This window comes from Euprymna scolopes, chromosome 1 (genome assembly GCF_053919585.1).
Source record: "Euprymna scolopes isolate OS-2025 chromosome 1, ASM5391958v1, whole genome shotgun sequence".
Lineage (NCBI taxonomy): Eukaryota > Metazoa > Mollusca > Cephalopoda > Sepiida > Sepiolidae > Euprymna > Euprymna scolopes.
Window position 1 is genome coordinate 14,732,791 of NC_136482.1, and position 17,933 is coordinate 14,750,723.

Sequence of the window (17,933 nt, forward strand, 5' to 3'; positions counted from 1 at the left end):
CTTTGTAAAATTCAGTTGCGTATTGGACTGGTGGATATATTATATGTATATCTCCCAGTCGTACAAAATAGGAAAAATGAATTGAATTGAGAAAGAAACGAACAACGCGTTTATTGAAATAAACGAACTAAAATTTATTTCATGAAGAAACAAATGAAAGAAAAGGGTACAGCACGTTTTTAGTTTGGCGGGCGTCTCTCGCTGTTAACTGGTGAGAAGGAAAGTCTATTGTTGTAGAGAGAGGGAGAAAGTCAATCCAGGCCATGGAGAGAGAAAGCGTGTAAGGTATACATAGTGTCTGTTAGCTCTTGCCCCACAAATCGTAGCAGGGGACGTGGCGCGCGCCCCAGAGGGAGTGGTTGGTCCGTCGACCGTCCAATCGAAAAGAAGGAAAGAGCTCAGATCTCTTGCTTTTGCAGTTGTTTCCAGTATTCTTTTGCGCATGTGTGGATTTCCTTTAAAGGGAAGTGACCTTGCCCATGTGTGCGTACGTGTGCGCACATGTGTGTATGTTAGCGTGTGTATGCATGTGAATGTGAATGTATGTACATGAACGTGAATATATGTACGCATGTGTACGTGCGCGCGTATATTTGTGTGCGCGTATGTGTATGACAAGAAAAGTGGCTTGAGATGTGAACATGTGTTTTGTGTGAGACTAGAACAGGCTTGCACAGTTGTAAAGTTATTCTTCTGAAGATTGAAGGTTCAATCCTCACTGCGGGTAACTTAAAATACAATTGTGAATTAGAACTATTGCTCAGTCATTGCTGACGGAATAAGAGCATGCTACTCTCATGGATTAAATAAAGGATTCAGTTGAAAATTCTACACAGATTCCTGTGTTTGACAGAAAAGTTCCCGAGTCTGATAAGATACTCCTAAAAAAGATTGGTTACATCGACTGAAATGTGAGAATAACACAAGGTGAAAAAAAGCAATCCAAAAAATTCTAATAATACGAACTATAAATTGTCACCACTAATCAAGTTAAAAGCAATTCTAGAATAAAAAGTTAATGAAATGGCTAGATTGTCAGTTGATTGATGATGAATATTATGAGAGGATTGATAATGAAGGGAATACCCTTTATTAGGACAGTTTGTGTCAAGTATTTGACATTAACGATCCATATTGTAACTCTCTGGGGTGGGAAGAAACAAACCCATGGTAACGTTCTACAGATAGTAACTTTTCAGAAAGAAACTCTGTTCATGGAAATTCTATTTGATGTTGGTGTAGCAGTCATAAATAGACTTTCCTATTACGTCAGTTCATTATTAACCAAGCTCTAGTCCATCACCTTACAGATGCTAAACTTCTGACCGACCAACAATACGGATTTAGGCAAACCCGTTCCACAGCAGACATCCTAACTGTAATCTTTGATCGTATATACCATTCACTTGACAAAGCAGGGGAGGGTAGAGCAGTAGCTCTAGATATATCTAAGGCTTTTGAAAGGGTATGGCATGAAGGTCTTCTCGGGAAAATCAGATCATACTATATTACTGGAAGAATACTTAACATAATTAAATCCTCCTTAGATAAGAGAAAAATCCAGGTTGTCATCGATGATCATACATCCAAATAATATGATATAAATGCGGGATTACCTCAGGGGTCTATCCTTGGACCTCTATTATTCCTAATATTCATCAATGACCTCCCTGACAAAATTGTCTGTGAGATGAGTATATATGCTGATGACACCACACTCTATAACCGACATGACAGGAAAATAAATAAACACATATCTAGAGAAATGGCAAAAGCACTAGAGGATGACCTCCGATCTGTAGTTGAATGGGGACAAAAATGGATGGTCACATTCAATGCTGCCAAGACTAAACTTGTTTCCTTCAATAACTACAAGAAACCTTCTCTACCACCAATAGCAATGACCAAATACTCTTTATCTGAAAGTACATCCTTTAAACCCCTCAGCCTAATGTTCACAGGAAACATGAGTTGGAAAAATTACATTGAGAGCATTGCCAGAAACGCTGCGAAAAAGGCAGGTTCTCTCTACCGTGCTAGAAAGCTACTAACGTCTGAAAGTATCCTGTACCTCTATAAGACCACCATTCGCCCATGTATGGAGTATTGTTGTCATATTTGGGCTGGTGCATCTGCTACTAGTCTTTCACTCCTAGACAAGGTTCAAAAGAGAGTCTCCAACCTGAAAGGTCCTGAACTGTCATCTAAGCTTCAGCCTCTGTCCCATCGACGAAATGTAGCATCCTTCTACCTTTTCTACAAGTATTTCAATGGTGAATGCTCTGACGAACTGCAAGCACTTGTGCCCCCTCGACGTAAGTACCCCCGACAAACCCAACAAGCAGCAAAATCCCACCTCTTCACAATTGAGATCCCTAGATGTAAGAGAGCCTTCTACTCCAGTACTTTCTTCCCCAGACCCGCTGGACTTTGGAATTCCCTTCAGAGTTCCTGCTTCCTCAACTGTACTGACATGCAGAAGTTCAAGTGTAACGTGAACCAACATCTTGCTGCCCAACTCCCCACATAGTACCCCTGTAGCTTATGTCTCTAATAGTAGCCCCCTACAGCAAAGTGGCAATGTGCCTTGTTTGGGGTGAAATTGCAATAAAAAAAGAAAAAGTCATCTTGCAGAGTGCATTAACTCTGTCTCCTTTGCTCATAGTATGTGAATAAATCTTTTCATTGTTGTTATAAAAAATAGGAGTCGATATTAAGGTCTCACTGTTAAGCCTAGCTTTTGTATTGGCACGCAAAGGAAAAGAACTTATTTGTCAATAATGCAAATTTTTGCTAACAAATATGAATACCTTACAGGGAAGAACCCATCTAGCATGTTCCATGGGAATTATAACAAAAAAAAAATAAATAAATAAAGATAGGCAACTTTTCTATGGAAAAAGGTGCCATCGAAAAAAGGAGAGATCATCTCTTATTAAATTCCAAAACCAATGAAGATTTATTGCAATACTTTGGGCATATTGGAAAAGATATAACCCTATAAATTTGGGTGATTCTATTTATAACTATGTGTGATAATGTAACAGAATGCATATGAGTGTGTGGGGAAAATATCAACAGGAGCTGTAGGAAAGCTGGCTTGCGAAGATATTAGTAGCAGTAGCCAAAAAAGCACATATGCAAATTAGGAAGTGTGTGCAGGCTTGCGTGACAAGAAGAAAAAAGGACAACACTTGGTTGGAGAGAAGCAAAATGTGCTGAGATGGACATATAAAGTCAAAGATGAGAAATGACCGGCTACAGCCAGCCTGTGGTTGAGGAGAGCAAGAAAAACACTCCCACATGAGATGGATGTGTGGCCCCACAGTGGCAGTGAGATACTTTTAAGCTGGTGTCGCGGCAGCGAGAGTTTTGTTAATCTCATGGCAGACGAATGAACATTTGGAAAAAACAAGAAACAGATATTGTTTAGAAAGTAACGCTAATAAACGCCTTTTGTTAAAACAGAAAGAAAAGACGAATCTGATTTATTTATTTTCTTTGTTTGTTCCTGTGATGTTACAATAAGAATGAATCAATCAGATGTGAGAACAGCTTTTGCAGTGATATCTTTCTTAGATAACTGGATAAATTTTTTCCCTGGTAATATTTCTCTTACCAGATTTCTTCCTTTTTTTTTTTTGCTTAGAATTACATTTCAAGAATGACATTATACTCAAGAGGTTATGGGCCCAGCAATATCTGAATCAAAATTCGAATTATGGCAGGTGAAATTTCTGGGATATTCAACAATACAGAAACTACATAGAATTATCCAGTCACTACCCAAGTTTCTTATATTGTAGTTCTGTATTTATTTAATGTATAGAAATTAACAAAGTGACCTTTTTGTTTTTTAACAATACATCTATAAATGAATATTTGCTACCTGATTATAATTTGAATGTTTGAAAATATTCAATGCTTGATATATGACCCATGGCTACATTCTGTTCACAAAAAGAAGAATTGCAAATGCATTGTAAAAGGATATTTTATACTGAAAGTTGACCAACCACCAAACCGTTTTTTAAATTTCTGAAAAAATTCAAAATAAATTTATTTTTTTGTTTTAATTTTTTTAAAACCTCTTGGAGACTTTTCTGGTGGTATAAAGAATTTCTCCAAATTAGTTGTTCCAAAAGTAAGACATTTTTTTTCCAACTCAAAAAGTTGAAGAGCTCTGAAGACGAGAGTAGTACAATTAAAATGAGCGACCTTTGTGCTTCATTGAGTACTTACAGGAGGGGACCATGTGAAGGTTGCCAACATCCTAAGTGAAAAGTGATTTTTGTGGAATGAACCGGATTCGAACTTGGAACACTCGGGTTATCAGTCCGTATTGTTAATCGCCACCTCTCATAAGTCAAAATAAAAAAAAAAAATAAAAAACTTTTATATAATAAAAATAATGAAGATAATATACAATCAAAAGATTAATTATTTTTAATTATGCAAAAAAAAAAAAAAATTCTTGACAGACGTATCAAAGTTTATCAATTTTCGAATAAAACCAAAGAATAAATGGTTGTAGCAGGTGGGGCACGGCTACATCTAGTTTTAATATAAATACAAGCTTTCATTTGTTTTTTATTTTTGTTTCTATTTCATTGTTTTTAAAGTTAGTTTTCGCTTCGTAAACTTAACTGCTTATTTGTATTGTTCTTTTTCAGGCAACTCGAATATAATGCCAATAATTGTGATAGTCATAATCGTGGTGTGTATATTAGGGGTGATCATTTTAGGACTCTGTCACTGCCGCATTTCTTCATGGATGTGTCAAAGTGATGAGTCTCGCAACCGGACACCGGAACATGAAAATTTACATCCCAACTCACAAACCAATTTTTCCGAGGTAGGTATCTTTTTTTTTTTTTTTTCTGCTTATAGTATTGGGCACACATAAAAATTGCAGTTATATGGGTGAGAATTGCAGGGTTTTTTTTTTTTTTTTTTTTTTTTTTACATAAAAGTCACCACTTATCAAGGCACAGAGGCCACTTTAGGATAATGGTTATTGGGTGTACAGTAGTCAATTGGATAATATCATAGTAATCGTTAGTAGTGGAAATTTGGTAAATTGGATTAAAAGAATTTGTTTACATTAGACTTAAAGACGACCAAATTGTAGTCAGCTGGAAAGCAGGTAAACAGAAGAGTTCTACAGGCATGCAGTTCTAAGAATCTTTGTCATGGAATCAACGTTTAGGTTTAGGCACAGATAAAGAGTGGGGGAAATTATTGATAGTGGTTTCAGCTAGATGAGTGTTTTTCATAAAAGTTTGGTGAGGGGGGGGGCATAGGTTGAAGCTCAGACGAGCACTTGCCAAGGCTACGAAGTGTATTTTGAACTCTTTTCTAGCAGCATCTGCCCAGATGTGCCAACAGTTCCAAATAAATTAACAAGAAAAATTTGATACACTTGCATGTTGAGTAAAAATAGATATCGTCACCAAATTCTTTTTGAAATTACAAAGTAGAATTTTATTTAAAAGTAAAATCCAGTTTTATCGTATTTTCTTGATCCACCATTACTAAGAGCAGAAATTGTGTAAAACAAAGGGAGATAAATCAGTCTGTCATTTAAACAAGTAATAATGAATGGTGGGTCGAAAAAATGCGAAAACTGTTATTTTTAATTCAATTTTTACTTGATTTTTTTCCTATATTTGGAATGCGATTTCTATATGTGCCCAATACTATATAATCATTGAATAATTTTCTTATAATGGCTTATTAATATGCAAGAATTCTGCTGGATTTTCACTGGATCACAAAACTTTTTTTTTCCTAAAATAAAAATAAATGAACATTTTGGGGGAGGTGTTGGCATTATACAGACTGTTATTTTGGTTATTACGATGGGCTGACGTAAGGTAGTTTGGAAGTCCGTTTCTTGCTGTGGTCTGACACATGTCAACAATAAAACGGATGCTAACATGAATTCTATGATAATAATGTCTGTTTCATGTGTATCTTCCATTTTCAAAATGAAGAAAAAAAAGACAATGTGTATTTAAAATATTCCAGCTTGGCTGTTCGGCGATAAGAATGAGTTAAGTATACTACTGTAGTTGATATCGTACAAATAAGTACTTATTATTTTTATTAAATTTATTTATACAAACGTTGATGGCTACATATGTGCATACATGTTTCTGTAATCCCCCGTGCTGGGGAGATTACGTCTTCAGGCCACGAATAATCTTTGAAAACAGTTTTCGAAGATTATTCGTAGCCTAAAGACGTAATCTCCCGAATAATGGGTGATTACAGAAACATGTATGCACATATGTAGCCATCAACGTTTGTATAAATAAATTTAATATACCTGCTCTGTTTACTCATTGAGCACCTTTTGGTAGACACATGTTGTTTCATTGGATATACTTCTAGGAAACTAAAGCCGTTTCACAAGTAAGTCGGATTCTACCTTTTTAGGCGACTACGTGTGAAAAGAAAGAAGAGGCTTGAAGTTTTGTTCCAAGTTCTGCAGAAGGGCAGGTCCTGTAGAATCAGCAGAAAAGAAAGTCCTGTAAAGTCAGCAGACGAGCAAGTCCCAAAAAATCACACACACACTAAGGTACTCTTAAAGCTGCAGCAGTTCACCGATACGATCACACTGACGTCGATCCTAGAAAAGACACCCCCATGTTCCAAACACACTCCCTTTATCCTTCCGGCGTTCGTCCTCGGCCAATCAGCAGCCAAAGAACGGTTACGTGGGGCCCAGTGATGATTGCACAATCTACAAGATGAGGACGGCGCCATTTTAGAATTGTGACACTTACGTCACCCGCGCGTCGTCCAGTGGTGGAATGACCCCGGTTGACGGTTCTGGTGTTTCCTCGGCGAGAATGTCAACGGCCGATTTCCTGAAACAGACTTGTCATGCAAAACAATTGAAAGGACCAAGTCAACAAGCGTTTCCTTTTGTACAAACTTCCTTGTATTTCAATCAGGGTACAATCGCAGTCAGCTGTTCAGTTAGGGACTGGCCACTTGTTAGCTGCGAGGTTTTCTCTTCTCTCTCCGACAGAAAACTTAATTATCTACGTGACAGGGTCAATCGATGGGGGGAATCTTCGTTCGTCAGACCCAAGGAAGCAAAGCTCTCTCTCTAACTCTGACCGTCAATCTCTCAAGGCTCGCTGCTTATATTGTGGGGGCGTGGACTGGGTCTCTTCCCGTTTCAGGTCGTTGGCCAATCAGAATTAAGGGATCACTGTCCGTCAAATCTTCGCCAAGCGGCCTATACCCAAAAAAGGAGCTGTCTTTCTTTCTCTGTTGGCATTCGGGTGTTCTCTAATGGAACTTGACAGGTCGTAAAAACAGAGATGCCCAACTTAATTATTTTTGAGAGGACATAAAAACAGCTGAATCCGATTCCACAAAGGCCACGTATCTTTTCAATAGGGTCACTTATCGCCCAGCTGTTGGTCAACACTGTTTGCTTTGTACATCGGAATTTCATTGGTATCCTCGCCACCCACGGGCTGTCATGGCCAATTTAACGTCATCACGTTCTCCCACCATAAGTTATGATCTTATCTTTTTTCTCTGTCTTTCTTTCTCTTCCTTTCGTCGTTTACAGCTGCCTTTTTTCCCTTTCTTTTTCCATGGGTTCACCGCTAGGCGCTACTCTTGGCCTTTTGGTCAGGATCAAAGTGCAGCAGAATTTCTTTCATGTTTCGGCCATGCACGTACGCACACCGTAGGAGCGTTCCAAGGTAAGGCATGACGCGCAGACACGTGGGCGCTTCCTCCCTTCATTTTCTTTGACTCTACAGAAACTAAACTCTACTGCCATATTATATTTCTATAAACAAAAATGGCATATTTTCTAATTGCATTGGTCTCAAATATTTGTTTTAAATATTCGCTTTTATTTTGTTCCTGAAGATGAGGTTCACCTCAGAAATTCAAAGACCAATACCAGCATAGCTTGGCACATTACATTGGTAAATAAATTGTTCATCAAAAATTATTGAAATCCTTCAATATTGTCATTTATTCTGTTTACCTTGTCACACACCAAGTGTTTTTCTAACAAACTGCATTGTTATAGCGTTGAAACACACATACACACAAAGTAGATGTATGTGTGCCTGTCTGTGTGTAAATATTTTACTGGTAAACTCTTAAACAATTGGTCGCATAACACTGAAATTAACAGGAAATAGTAATCATATACCAAGGATAGTTTATAATGAATAAAATCTTTGAATGGATGAATAATATGTACAGTTAAAATGAAAAATGTTCATTTTAACTTGCTGACATTTTTTTACTTTCTTCGCATGCCCAAGTTCAGATTATTTCTTCAAGTTTAATTTTAAAGTTTCCTTATCTGTCGATAGCTCAAACAGTAGAGGATGTAGCTGGAGCACTAAATATTTTCAATTCCAGCTGATGGCACCCAAGTTACTTTTTTTTAACCTTTGAAATCACTACTGTATATTAGGTACAATATAATATGCAATAGAGAATTGGCTCTTTAATAATAAATACCAAATCTACATAAATTATTATGTATTAAGTTTATATGACCACCACCCCCTTGCTAATATCTACATATACACTCTTGAGCAAAAAAAAACGGGCCAAGCATGAAAGAAGGAAGGAATCAATTTTTCAATATTTTTCTATGAATTTTTGTTAATTTTAACTGGAAATTTCTATTTTGCAGATCATTATAGCATATAATAATATGTGGAAAAATGAATCCTAAAAATGGTAAGACTGCATGTTGGTGAGGATATAAAAAACCGAATTGCAGGGTTAAGGCAGTCCAAAATGATTTACAAGCAGATTTTTTATATTTAAGAAAAGAAAATGTGAAAACATCTCTTTCTGTAGTGAAGTGAATTGGTCGAAGGTTCAAAGTCGAATGCTTGGTAAAAGGGAAATCTGGATCTGGTTGCCCTAGAGCATCCACTTTGAAGGATGATCACAGGCTTAAATTAACTGTTTTGAAGGATTGAAAGAAAACTTATGTTGACCATAGCAAAGAATTCCAAACAGGGGCTGGAAATTCTCTTTCTAGATGAATGAAAGAAATGGGATTTTCTTCTAAAAGGTGTGCATAGAAGCCATTTTTATCTAAGAGGAACATCAGTGATAGAAAGAGATTTTTCTCGTGTTATGGCAAGAAAGATACAGACTGGTTCAGGAATGTTTCCTGATTAGATGAATAAAGATTTTGTCTGATGTTCCCGATGCTCCCGAACGGTGCAATCGAAGAACTGCAGAAAGATTTTCGCTAAGTTGCATAAAAACAACAGTTAAATACAGGAATGGAGGGATAATGGTATGGGGAACTTTTACTGCAGCAGGAGTTGGGGAACATATTAGCTATAAGAAGTCAATCAATGCAAAGGAATACATTTGAATATTAGAAATAGGACTCTTACCAAGTATCCAGAAGCTGGGAATATCCCAGAACATTATTTTTCAACATGATAATGCCCCTGCACACACTGCTAAAGTTACAAGAAAATGGTTTTCTGATAATTCAATTAATGTGATATTTTGGCCAAGCCAAAGCCCTGATTTAAACCCAATTGAGAATATTTGGTCCATAATATCTTGTGCATTGGCTGGAAGAACTTTTTCAAATAATGACAAACTGTGGGAAGCTGTGTAAAGCGAATAAAATAGCACCTCCTCTTTGCAGTGTTCCACTTTGGTTGAGAAAATAAAAGGACTGATCTTTTAAAAAAATCAACAGTGCATGCGATTCCATACTAAACATTTATTAAAGTAAATGTCTTGTTCTGTGTTATTAGTCTCATTTAAGTTTCCTTGTTCAATTGTTTAATATAGCTTTTAGTGCAATAAAATGTATAAAATTTGTTTCGCCCATTTTTTTTTTTTTTTTTGCTCACTCAACAAACTCTGCAGATATGAACAAACCAGACTTATACCCTGCCTGAAGATAAATGAATCAAAAGTGGACATGAGAAATGAAGTATAAACCTTCAAGCAAACTACAATCATCAACCATTGTTTTTTTATGTAGTTTCCAAATGAAAAGAAAGATTTAAAAAGTGATTACGAAAGATTAAGATGCATTTGTTTTTAAAGACACTGACTTCTTTAAAAAGCGACCTCGATGAATAAATATTTGAAGATAAAAAAAAAGAATTTGAAACATAAAAACTTCCAAAATTACTGGATTAAATAACTTGAAAAGGGTTGATATACTGTATAATAAAACCATAAAATCAAATCTACTATTGTGTATACTTTGTTTTTGAATTTATATTTTAAAAATTTTGCAAAATTTGAGTGGAGTATATTTTAATTTTTACACATTTTTTTCTTTGTAGAAGTTACTGCTGATTTACAGTATTTATATATAATAGTGCACAAGAGCTATCTTTCAATCGATATACATAAAGTAGTAGCATTCGTGTGTGTGCGTACAACTCTCCTACAGCCCATGCCAGTCGATCACTCATGACCAAACTTGACATGATGATGGTCCCCCACCTAGGGATGGTACACACTATTTTCCAAGGTCAAAGATCAAGGTCATAGTCTATGTATCTTTACTCTCTTACAGCCCACACCACTAGACCCATCATGACCAAACCTGACATGATGGTCTCCAACCTAGGGATGGTGCACACTATTTTTCAAGGCCAAGATCAAAGGTTATGGTCAGTTCTTTGCTAGTTTTAGTATAGGGTGTACAAAAGTTTTTGGCTATGTTTGTAGTTGCCTGAACTTCAAGCAAAATACATCAACCATTTTGTTAATGCATTTTCGAAACAAAAAAGAAAAACATTTAAAAAGTGATTATGAAAGATGCCTGTGTTTTCAGAGGTATTGAGCTTCCTAAAAAGGCTAATTTTGCTCCAACTCTGATTCAAAGGTAATTGCCATTTTGATACATTTATGCAGAGAATGATCTAGGTTTTTTTTTTTTTTTTTTTTTTGTGAATGATGCCTCTGCATATTCTGGCAACTTATGTAAACTGCCAGGACATGATGAAATGCTTAGCCAATGCAGCCGATGACAGTTAATAAATTTAAAAAAATAATGTTATTAAAGCTGTCATGGTAAATCTTGTGGGTTTGCAGATTATGCTACATTCGCTGGAAAAAAGTTTTCATTTTGCCAGGAATGGAAAATAATCAGAAGCAATTTGAGAAAATGCACTTTTTTTTATTTTAAGTGTTGGGAGTGACAGATTCAACAATGTAGGCAGTGAATGTCCTTGCAGCATGGGATTTTTTTTTTTCGAAGTTGTATCTTGAAATTGGAAAACTAGTCAAAATTATATACATGTAGTCATGTGACATGCAACTGTTCAAAATTTATAAGAATGTGTCATCAGTTCAGAATACATCATGATCAATTGGAAAGAAATCATATGTGACCTTTGCAGAGTGTGCATCCTTAGGAATCCTCAGCAGATAACTAAAATTCTTTAAAAACAAAATAAACTAGCCTAGCCCCTAACCTTAACAGAAAAAAAACCCTCTTGAAGTAGACAAAAATAAAACATTTTGTCATAAAAAATAATAGCCCTTAAAACAGTAACGTTCAAGAAAAAAAAAACCCAAAAAACAAAAATCATTAGTTGCTACTCATTTTACAAAAAAAAAAATTAGTTATGGAACTTACCATAAATTGTTTTTTTTTATTATTTTATTTCAATTATCTTCAAAACAATTATTAGGTTGGTGCAAAAATAATGTTTTTTGACGTTCAACTATATAAAACAAAACATTCTTGCACCAACCTAATATTATACAATAAATATTTTCTATCTTGATGCTTTCTTTCTCTTTTTTTTTTTTTTTTCTCACATTTTAATATTTCATCAGTACACAGCATATTCCCATGGTTTAGACAAGCTGCTGAAATATGCTGAAGCTGCATCTACAGAAAAGCGGACCATTTTCTGCAGAAAGTGCCAAAACTTTTTTATACCAAATATATTACTAGAATTTAGTGTTTTGTGAAAACTTTTTTTACATTTTTATCTCTTACATTTTTGCTTATTTCTTTCAGGATTTGCCTGGTATTCTGACTAAGGAGCAAAGGGCAATTGCACTGTTCAAAGAAAATCAAACCCGTCAAAAATCTATAATGAAAGACATGGAATTGGGTCTTCCACCAAGAATTCAAATATCTGAGGACGGAGAGGAGGGTTATTTAACGAGTCAGAGAGTGTTGCAGAATTCTGAACGTTCTCAAAAAGCTGACAGCCAACCATTCTGTCCTCCTCCAAACAGAACCATCCGCAATGGGGAGAGCCCTTTGTCCTTGTGCCATGCACCACCCCCATCCAACAGCGGCTTTCTGGGATTCTCGACACATAAACAAACTTCTCTTACAGCAGTAAAATTAATCAGAGACTCTAACGGACATCCGACAATTAATAGTTACAGCTATATGGAAGGTAATCGGTATTCACCTCCCAAGTCCAAATCTCACACGCGGACTTCGTGTTCGTCAACTCTGCAAACAAATATTAGTAATCCCGCCAGTCAGAACTTTCAGAAATTTGATGGACTTGGTAATTACTCTCTAGTGTCGTCTGCAAGAGGTGCAGGCGGAAATGTGTACAGTTTTCCATCGGATAAAAATGTATGATCGTGGATTTTGTCTAGTTAAGTGGGGGGTATGGGGAAGGGTTGGGGTCGGAGACTGAGCGAAAAAAATAAAAAAGGGAAAGGTAAAACAAAAACTACTGCTGCTGCTGATGATGATGATGCTCTTGTTCCAATAAAAAAGTTTCATTGATTAAAAAAAATAAGTATCCTACAAAAAAGAAATAAAAGACTAGTATATATATATATATATGTGTGTGTGTGTGTGTGTATATATATGTGTGTGTATATATATATGTGTGTGTGTGTATATATATATATATATATATATATATATATATATATATATATATATATATATATATATATATGTGTGTGTGTATATGTAATGCAGCCAGATATTGTATGAAAGTTAAAGTGGTTGACAAGTTTATGTGTTTATGCGAGATACAGTGAATGTGAAACGAGTCAAAAAGATAAACAATATGAAAAAAAGGAAAATGTCATTTTTGGAGAGATAAAATAAAAAAAAGATTGATTTAAAAATAAAATGAAAGCAAACGGAAAAAAAGGAAACGGAACAAAACAAGGGAGATAATTGATAATCTCAAAGTACTTGGTGTGATTAACTACTTTTGGAGTTGAGCATTTTTTTTTTTTCATGAAGCTCAGCTGCAGCCAATTAAATTCTATGTGAATGCGCCCTGTGAATGTCTTTGAGATGTCCAGCAAATGTAGCTTCTTAACCTGGGATATCAGTGCCTCAATGTCTATTCTTGTGAATATTTTGTTTACATAATGTTTAGATCTCGGCTTTTGTTATTAACAAAATATCTTTTTTTTTTTCTTTTTTTTATCAAAGTTGCTGAACATTGGTTTTCCAGAAATAGTTCTCCGTCGTGGCTTTTTTAAGCCAAGCTTCGTGGGAACTGATGGTGATGTACTAGGTTAAAACTACTACTACTACTACTATTAAACTATTACTACTATTACTCCTACCACTTCTACCATCACCGCCACTATACTACTACTCCTACTACTAGTACCACTAACATACTGGACATGTCTTTCAAAATCCCAGTGCTGACACATATGGACTCGAGTAGGCAAGACTTTATTTTTCTTGGACTAAAAAAAAAAATTAATAAACAAAAACACAAAAAAATAAATTGGCTAATATCTGTGACTAAAGAATAAGGACAAAAAATTGAAACAAATCTAAATAAAAAAAAAAAGGAAAGAAAAAATAAATAAAATTATCTCATTGCCTAGTCGAATAGTAATCAGTTATTGCTTTCTTAGTACGACTAGGCGTCGAGATTTTTTCTTTATTTTTTTTTTTCTCATTCATTTTGATTATCAAAATTTTTGCAGCTTCTTTTTATGCAGCAAAGCTGCACATTTGAAAAAAAGATTTTAAATATTTTTAATTTAACATATTTCAAGGTTTCAGGATTTTTTTTTTAGATGAAAAGTGATTATTTCTATTATTTAAATCATTCAGACTATTGTTTTTATCTTAGATGTCATCCTTACATGTAAATTTTGATTTTCATGTGAGTCTTATTGAATTTTGGAGTGTTTGTCAAACTCAGGAGTTTCTATAGAATTTTGAACCAAACCGTTTATTTAATCAACAATGGTGAGTCACTCTAGTTCTGTTTAGCCATTTTCCATCGGGACTCAAAAACACCAAAGTCTAGGTCATTGTTGAAATGTTTGCTAAAGTATGACTGTTGGTCCTATGCTATTCTAAGAGGCCCACCTTCCCAACCCTTTTTCAGGTGGAGGAAGTCATTGCTTGCTGCCTGAGGTGCCCTGATAAACAAGCTGTCCAAGCAAATTTTTAAAGGCACTCCCCATCTTTCAAATTTGTGCCACATCTTCCTGTAGTGGAAAGAAAGTAAATATTTTAGATGTGCAGTGTTAACAATCCATATATATAAATATATGTGTGTGTGTGTGTGTGTGTGTGTGTGTGTGTGTGTGTGTGTGTGTGTGTGTGTGTAAAAATGTATAAAAAAGAATATGAAAAGTATAAAAGCTTATATCTTTTTTTTATTCGCTTTCTATTGGTGATGCGCAGGAATACAAAATATTATCAAAAAATTAAAAAACTTTTTTTACAAGTACATAATTATTGACGGATCCTTCGGTTTTCATCAGTGTAGTGAAAGTGATGCGCATGCACAGGTGAAGAGGAGTAAAGAAGAGGAAGGAGGAGGACGTATAGTCAATGAGAAGATGGCATGTCAGTCTTTAATACATATGCATATAAGTACACACAATACATATACGTATAAAATAAAAAATAAAAATTAAACAGTAAATATAAAGAAACATGCATTTAGCTATCTAATATTTTGAATTCCAACTATAGTATTTATTCCAAGAGGGAACAAAAATCCAAAGGATATAAGACATTATGAGGAGAGACACAATAAAAATATTTGTAAGTCAATGGCTATTTTTTCGTTCAAAAAAAGAACGAAAACATTGCTTCCAAATTCAACTGTATTCCATTTGGATATGAAACACTCCTTTTTATTTAGTTTATACATTAACATATGCATATACAAAAAATACTTATATGTACATACATATATACACGCACATACTCTTTGGTAGCGCTTAGATCAGCTGCTCCATCAACAGTTGTATATCGGGATGTTTGTAGTGCCATGTCGTGCATGAAAAGGGACCCTGCACTCATCCCCGATGGACTTTTTTGAGGCCACAATCCTGTAGGTGAGGAGACAGCTGATGGTCTACTTGTATTGCATCTCTGATATTGTGCACAACCACTCGTCCAGCACCTCTCACTCACCCTAACTAAAACTTTTAAATAAAATGAAATGAAGTGACAGTTCAAGCAAAAATTACATTTAAACCAGGACCAAACTCAAGGAAAACCAGCCTGCCTCCTCCCTTGAGGCTTGCATTTACAAATATCCACAGGCTTAGAACTAACTTAAATGATGTTGAATCATTTCTTCTGGTAAACACCCCGGGTATTTTAGTATTAAGTGAGACCAACCTACACTCCTCCATTCCTTCTAACCATTTTATCATGCCTGGTTATCTCCCATTCTGCCGTAAGGACTCAGACAGACATATGCACAGACTTGGAGTCTATATTCATAACAACCTTCCCCTGGCAAGAGAAACAAATCTAGAATCAGACGACCAAGTCTTTATGTGCTTCAGACTAAACATGCAACATAATATTAGCTACTTGTATTTTCTCTACCACTCTCCCTCAACCCAGGACTGTAGCCTAATATACAAAGTCTCTGACAGCATAGATATAGAACTCTCCTCCCAATACTAGCACACAAGTACATGTATTTGGTGACTTCAGTGTCTATCACAATAACTGGCTTGGATTCTCTACTTACAGATGTAGCTGGTAGCACAACACATAGCTTCTCTACATCTCATTCCCTATCACAGACGGTTACATTTCCAACACCTTTCCCAGACTAGCAAAATCAACATGCTTCACTTCTAGATAAGTTCCCGATGATTGTATAACGAATGCCCACAGCCCACTTGGGAATGCTGATCACGCTGTGATAATGGTAGAAATTGCCCTAAATTCTCAACCCAAAACTGAAGACCCACTGCTCAAAACAACAAGGTATTACAAAAAGGCTGACTGGGAAACCATTAGGGATATTATTAGAGATGCCCGATGGGGAAATATCTTTTCTCTTCCAGCTGAACAGTGCAAAAATGAGACCACTGAATGGTTAAAAAATGCAACTGAAGCACATGCTCCCACGCAGAAATTCTACTTGTGCAGCTGCCATTGCTAAAAAGCAGCATGTGTACTGCAGATTCAACGGACATAAGTCCAATTCAAACAGACAGAAGTATATAGAAGCTAGAAGTGATTGTAAGAGAGAAATAGCGACCGAGTACACTGAAACCACCAGAAAATACACCAAAGCACAGAAATTAATAACCCATGATTTTTGGAAATTCTACAACAGTGTAGTAACTAATGGGCAGTCAACGATTCCCCCAATATCAAACAATCATGAGGTTGTTTGCACAGCAACTGAGACGGCTAACCTGCTTGCCAATCAGTTTGCCTCAAACTCAACATTTGACCCAGCACACCACTCCCTCCCTGACTTTCTTTTGTGAACAGACGTCACACTAGATAATTTGAAAATCACCCCTTCTTAGGTCCATGGTATCATAAAAAAACCTAGACACCTCAAAAACATGTAGACCAGATCTCATCCCGGCTGTGCTATTAAAAAATGCTCCGCTGAGATTGCTCCAGTTCTATCCAAACTTAACAACAAATGCCTTAACAAATCTTGCTTTCCTGACTACTGGAAAACTGCCTCTGTGGTACTAATTTTCAAGAATTCTGGTGAAAGAACTGACCCATTAAATTATCGCCCCATTAGCCTTCTCCCGCTTTTTGATTTGAGTTCTTAATCAAGCTCTAGTCCATCACTTTACAGCTGCTAAACACCTGACCGACAATCAATATGGATTTAGGCAAGCCCGTTCCACAGCAGATATCCTAACTGTAATCTCTGAATGTATATACCGTTTACTGGACAAAACAGGAGAGGGTAGAGTGGTAGTCCTCAATATATCTAAGGCTTTTGACAGGGTATGGCATGATGGTCTTCTAAGGAAAATTAGATCATATGGTATCACTGGAAGAATAAATAATGTAATTAAATCCTTCTTAAATAAGAGAAAAGTTCAGGTTGTCCTCGATGGTTGTACATCTAAACAATATGATATAAATGCGGTAGAACCTCAAGGGTCTATCCTTGGACCTTTATTATTCCTGATATTCATAAATGACCTCCCTGATAAAATTGTTTCGGAAATGGGTATATTTGCTGATGACACCACTTTCTATAACAGGCATGAGGGGAAAACAAATGAATACATATCTAAGGAAATGGCGGAAACACAAGAGGATGACCTCCAATCTGTAGTGGAATGGGGACAAAAATGGATGGTCCATTCAATGCTGCCAAGACTAAGCTTGTTTCTTTCAATAATTACAAGAAACCTTCTCTACCACCAATAGCAATGGCCAAGAACACATTACCTGAAAGTACTTCCTTTAAACTCCTCAGCCTAACATTTACAGGGAACATGAGCTGGAATAGATACATTGAAAGCATTGCCAAGGCTGCTGCAAAGGTGGGCTCTCTCTACCATGCTAGAAAACTCATTACGCCTGAAAGTATCCTGTACCTCTATAAGGCTACCATTTGCCCATGTATTGAATACCGTTGTCATATTTGGGCTGGTGCATCTGCTACTTCTTTCTCACTCCATGACAGCGTTCAAAAGGGAGTCACCAACCTGATAGGTCATGGACT

General features: G+C 36.0%; 1 protein-coding gene across 6 annotated transcripts in view; it reads left to right on the forward strand.

Moving 5' to 3' along the window:
• The window catches only part of LOC145283070 (uncharacterized), a 202,454-nt gene extending 189,657 nt beyond the window's left edge, over nt 1–12,797 (forward strand). For all 6 annotated transcript variants that reach the window (XM_080132268.1, XM_080132273.1, XM_080132417.1 and 3 more), the window contains exons 4-5: nt 4,674–4,855; nt 12,026–12,797. In XM_080132268.1, coding sequence (XP_079988394.1) covers nt 4,674–4,855; nt 12,026–12,610 — 767 coding nt within the window. In that variant the 3' untranslated portion in view covers nt 12,611–12,797. The remainder of the gene's footprint in view (nt 1–4,673; nt 4,856–12,025) is intronic.
• Nucleotides 12,798–17,933: the final 5,136 nt, after the last annotated feature.